Genomic DNA, 5,297 nt, shown 5'->3' with positions numbered 1-5,297 from the left:
CTGCGCGAAGCGAGGCGCCGTGACTCGGCACCCGCGCCGCCGGCGAGAAGCACCCAGGCTCTTCGAGAAGGGAGGCGGAGGAGCAGGAGTGGGCGGGCCGGCGGCGTCCCGGTGGGCTGGGATTGGCCAGCTGGCTGGCGACGGCTTCGGGGCGCCCCGGAGGCGCTGGGCCGCGGCGAGGCGGGATTGGCCGGCTGCGGGTGGCGTCATCAGGACGTGCCGGGAACCCGCGGGCCACGGCCCCTCTCGGACCCGGCGGCGGCCGTAAGTGCCGGGCGCTCTGGACGGCGCGATGTTGCGGGCGCCGGTGCGTGAGGGGGGCCCCGCCGTCGTCGTTCTTTCGGCCTCGTTTCCGTCTCCGCTCCCTTCCGCTGGCGCCTGCGGCTGCTCGGGTTCCCGGCGAGAGCCAGGTACGGGGCCAGCGTCGGTCCTGTCTGGGGAGAGGGGAGGGGGAGGTAGCGCGGGGTCAGACGCGCTCTCGCAGCGCCCGCCGAGCGGTCGCCACGCAGCTTCCCCCGCTTGTTCGCCGTGGGCCCGGCCCGCAGGGGCCAGGAGCCGGCGTCACGGCAGGACGGCCGCCCTCCGCCGCCCACGTCCCCAGACCGCTGTTCTGTCCCCCGGGCGCCGGGCCGCCACGAGTATCCGCGCATCCCCGCAGGGGACTCGCTCTCCGGTCGCACGGCCCCGACCGACGCCACACGAGACGCAAAGCGAACGGCCGCTTGGGGACTGCTGCCGGTTCTGCTCGCTTCTTTGAGCCACAGCAGCCGCGCAGAAACGAACTCGGTGCAGATGCCAGGAGCTGCGGCGAGCGCCCCCGCCGTGGCTTGAGCAGCGACGCACGACGGGCGTCCCCGAAACGGTCTCTGCGCCTCGTGGCGCGAACGGGGCCGTGGCTGAGTCGGCCGTGGGGGGGTGCGTGCCGCAGAGGTGGAGCGGGTCCCTGAGGAGGGAGGGCGTGCAGTCTAGGTGGAGGGTGGCGAGGGCCTCGGGAAAGACGCTCCTGAGGAAGGCCACTTTGACGCGAGGACCGAGGGGATGAGTAAAAGGTGGCTGTGCTTGGAGGACGGCTAGGCGGGCTCCCGGAGAGAGGAGGGGGCGGATGGGAAATTCCGGAAGGGACCCGGCGGCGTGAATTCTGGGAAGAGCGAGCGACCTGGGACTCTGGGTGGGTACCAGGTAATGGAGCGGGCTTCTTGAGCCCTGCTGTGGGCTTCAATGCTCTCTCAAGGGCAATAGCTTCCCTAGTTGTCTACCTGTTTTCCATGGTGAGTTAACTGCTGAAGCTCCCTGATCGACTCCAGGTTGCTGTCATCGAAGAGTAAATTCAAACTAAAGCTCAGTGCATAAGGGAGTTAGGCAGAGTTGAATCTCCTCTGAATAGTGTACTATAGTTAACTAATGAGATTCAGCACCTAGTAACAGAGCTTTGTTTATGTCAACAAGTGTATTCCTTAGATAAAATTCACCGAAGTAATTTCCACTGGCAGCTGTGTAAATTGAATATGGAAAGCCCCTATCAGTATGAGTTGAAAAATGGTTTAATGAAACCTGGAATCTAGGTGAAGTTTCACAGACTAGGAGTTAAAAGGACTAAAAAGTTGTCTGTCTCTCCTCACGGGGTTGATTCTGAGTGACTGAGACCGGGTATCTGTGTTCATAGTCCCATTTAGTGCTCCACAATCAGTGTTTGCTAGCTGCAAATTATCAATCTTTGTGACTAAATTGGGGCAGTCCTTGCTTTCCTCCTAATCATTCTAATTCTTGTAGGTGATATTTAACTCTGCCGTCTGTGTTTCAACACTGTTCTCACAATGGAGTTTCCTGATTTGGGAAAGCATTGTTCAGAAAAAACTTGCAAGCAGCTAGGTAAGCACTTTTAAGAGACTGTTAATAGGAAATGGTGTATTGTTGGCTATTCTGTGGAGGAGAACTGGTCATTACATTAATTAGGTGATAATTCTGTCGGGGCCTTTCCGACTTTTCTTTTTTTTTTTTTTCTTTTTTGAGTTGGAGTCTCACTCTGTTGCCCAGACTGGAGTGCAGTGGCTGCTCCCGGCCACCGCAGCCTCGACCTGCTGGGCTCCGGCGATCCTTCCGCCTCAGCCTTCCACATAACTGGAACTATAGGAGCGCGCTGCCACGCCCGGCTAATTTTTTGGTTTATTGTGGAGATGAGGTCTTGCCAAGTTGTCCGGGTGGGTCTCGAACCCGCGGGCTCAGGCAACTTTCCAACTTTTCAATGCTGGGAAACTGGCGTGATGCAGGTTCTGTTCAACACTTAGTGTCCACTGAGGCCAGTGCGAGGCTGGTGGCCAGGGACTTAGTGGACTCAAGCATGCCCCTTAAATACTGTGACACCACAGAAATGGAATCTCTCTTGAGAAGATTGCTTTACAGTTTCTTAATTGTTGTTGGCGTTTTGAAATTCATGACCCAAAATTGTTTTCTCATGTGTGATTCTCAAGGGTCTGTTTATCTCATCGGCACGAAGCACTTAGTTTAGGTAAATATCTGCATAGTATGATCTATACTTTTTTTGTTCTGGTTTCTAAGACATTTCACTGTTTTTTGTTTTTTAGATTTCCTCCCAATAAAATGTGATGTGTGTAAACAAGATTTTTGTAAAGATCATTTCACATATGCTGCACATAAATGTCCATTTGCATTCAAGAAGGTAATTCATCGTACTTTGCTCAAAAGATTCTAACCTGTACTGTCTAAAGCTGCGTTGTCTGTTGTATTCAACACTAGCCACATGACTATCAACTTAATGAAAAGTAAATAAAATTTAAAATCTAGTTTCTTGGCCTCTCATAAGCCACATTTCAAGTGTTTGGTAACCGTATGTGGCCGGTGGCCACTGTACTGGACAGTGCAGATAGGAGCATTTCCACCATTGAAGGATGTTGTGTTGGACAGCACAGCTCTAAGACAACTGAGACTTTATTTTCAGGGGGTTGTGGAGTAAATAGTTGTGACCTTCTGTTAAAATATTTGGTTCCTTTGATCTGTTGCACCAAGGAAAACATAGCTGTGTCTTCATGGGATGGAAAAGAAAATGTTGTAGTACTTGGAACCTAACCAGGAAGGCACTAGAGATGCTTGTTCATTTGAGTAACTTTGCAGCCTTGACATCACATTTAGGTGACTCAATTTATACACAGTAGAAACTGAAAGAAGACTTTAAGAAAACTAACTTGAGGCAACAGGCACGCTCACTGTTGTTCTGCCTGAGGTGCCCTTGCCCTTCACAACGTGTCTTTCCCTTAAAGCTTTCCTCGAAAAAAGAAAGAAAGGAAAGCTAACTTGCATAAGCCCAAAGGTTTAAGGCTTTTGTGATTGACTTTTCAGATGACTCCAGCCTGCGTTCACTTTGTTTTGGGGTGTTTCACATATTATGTCAGTGACCTCTGCTGCTTCACCCTAGTGGCAGTGAGTAATGTGGGTGACTTGGCATTCCACACTCTGATCAGTGTTGGCTTGTTTGAGGTCATCATGGTGGCTGGAGAGAGTGACTCACACTCCCCATATTTCCCAGGCATTGATGACCAAGCTGAATAACCCACATATTTGTCAACTGGATCTTTGCATGTTCCTAAGTAGGGAGGAGTCTGGCTAGAGATCATTGAGTGATGCTTTATTTCTTAATTTGGCAGGCTGGCCAACTGAAGGAGCACCACTTAGTGACTCGTCCAGCTCAGCCCACAGGTGTAGGCCCCATAATTCCGTGGTTACCTGCCACCGGTTCACTGTCAGTTGCTACTTCAGTTTTCTTGTTGACTATTCTGTCACCAGGTCGCAGGTCTCCACAGGCGCCACCTTTCTGTCCTGGCTTAGTGTTTTAACCATCTGGGCATTCAGCTACTGGGTGCTCCAGTCACCCTCTCCAGAGACCCCATAGCCTTGGGCTTGCAGCCAGCAATGGTCATTATGGACCTGGCTTCTTTGTGTGCGGGTGAGTGACTCCCTTCATAAAAGAGCCGTGTGGGAAGCCACAGAAGGATCAGAGAGGCTGCTGGCCACTGAGGCAGGCTGATGGTTCGTGTTTCCTCCATCACCTCCACTCTGGAGGCGTTTAGGCAGGTTCTCCTCTCACTTGAGTGGTGTCAGACACACAACCAGCCCTGCTGTCCTGAGACATCCCTGGTTGATTGTACCAGCTTCCTTCCTTAGCCACCTTTTACTCACTGTCCTAGAGTCATGTCTGCAATCGGTTGTCTGTTACATTTACATTCCATTAGACCCACTAAAGCAACTTTCCCTTGTGTTCTAGAGATGCCCTACTGTTAATCCATTGTGCTGACAATGCTTTTTCTTCTCGTGAATGGTCAGACTATTGTTTTTTGCACTGTTTCAACACTTGAAGTACTCCATACAGTAGTACCTTTTTCTTTTGTGAGTTTTGGTTGTCTGAAACTCAGATGTCATATTCATTCTTTTTAGGATGTTCAGGTCCCAGTATGTCCACTTTGTCACATCCCCATCCCCATAAAAAAGGGACAGATACCAGATGTGGTGGTTGGTGACCACATGGATAGAGACTGCAAGTATCATCCTGGGAAGAATAAAGAGAAGGTAAGGATGGGTCTGTGGATGCTGGGTTCTCCTTGAGGAGAGAAAGGTCGATTTTTTAGCTATGACAATTAGTGGCCAGGTGCTGTGGCTCACACCTGTAATCCAACACTTTGGGAGACCGAGGCGAGAGGGTTGTCAGAGCCTGCGGGTTTGAGACCAGCCTGGGCAACATGGCGAAACCTCTTCTCTACAGTTAAAAAAAAAATTAGGGGGGCATGGTCGCATGCACCTGTAGTTCCAGCTACTTGGAAGGTTGAGGTGGAAGGATTGCCTGAACTCAGCAGGTCAAGGCTGCAGTGGCTGTGAGCAGCGTGCCACTGCACTCCAGCCTGGGTGACAAAGTGAGTCTCTAACTCAAAAAGAAAAAAAAAAACCAGAAAAAATTAGTCCCAGTAGTTTACATACAAAGTAAAATCCTAATGCTATATTATCATTTTCATTCGTTGTGAGTAGCATGAGGTTTTATCATTATATAAACATTTAAATATTCTTTAAATAATCTAGGGATCCTAGTTAAGTTCTTCTTTCTCTACAGGAATTTACCAGTTTTTCTCCTGAGGTGGAGAATTAATGGGATTTCCTTTTTTTTTGAGTTGGAGTCTTACTCTGTCGCCCAGACTAGAGTGCAATGACCGCTCCCGGCCACCGCAGCCTCACCTGCTGGGCTCTGGTGATCCTTCCGCCTCAGCCTTCCAAGTAACTGGAACTACAGGCGCGTG

General features: G+C 50.8%; 1 protein-coding gene across 3 annotated transcripts in view; it reads left to right on the top strand.

Moving 5' to 3' along the window:
* The first annotated feature begins 275 nt into the window (after positions 1–275).
* ZFAND2A (zinc finger AN1-type containing 2A) overlaps positions 276–5,297 on the top strand; it is a 9,869-nt gene continuing 4,847 nt past the window's right edge. Inside the window, exons 1-4 of one of the 3 annotated variants that reach the window (XM_008053696.2) lie at positions 276–410; positions 1,771–1,869; positions 2,583–2,677; positions 4,447–4,578. In XM_008053696.2, the coding sequence (XP_008051887.1) occupies positions 1,815–1,869; positions 2,583–2,677; positions 4,447–4,578 (282 nt within the window). In that variant the 5' untranslated portion in view covers positions 276–410; positions 1,771–1,814. Of the gene's footprint in view, positions 411–1,770; positions 1,870–2,582; positions 2,678–4,446; positions 4,579–5,297 lie in introns of those variants that run through there. The other 2 variants (XM_021710285.1, XM_021710287.1) reach the window with 2 other exon arrangements.

This window comes from Carlito syrichta, unplaced genomic scaffold (assembly GCF_000164805.1).
Source record: "Carlito syrichta isolate Samal-C Ts95f unplaced genomic scaffold, Tarsius_syrichta-2.0.1 Scaffold288374, whole genome shotgun sequence".
In the NCBI taxonomy this organism is placed as follows: Eukaryota; Metazoa; Chordata; class Mammalia; order Primates; family Tarsiidae; genus Carlito; species Carlito syrichta.
The sequence above is the reverse complement of the archived record's forward strand: the minus strand, read 5'-3'. Positions and strand labels throughout refer to the sequence as shown.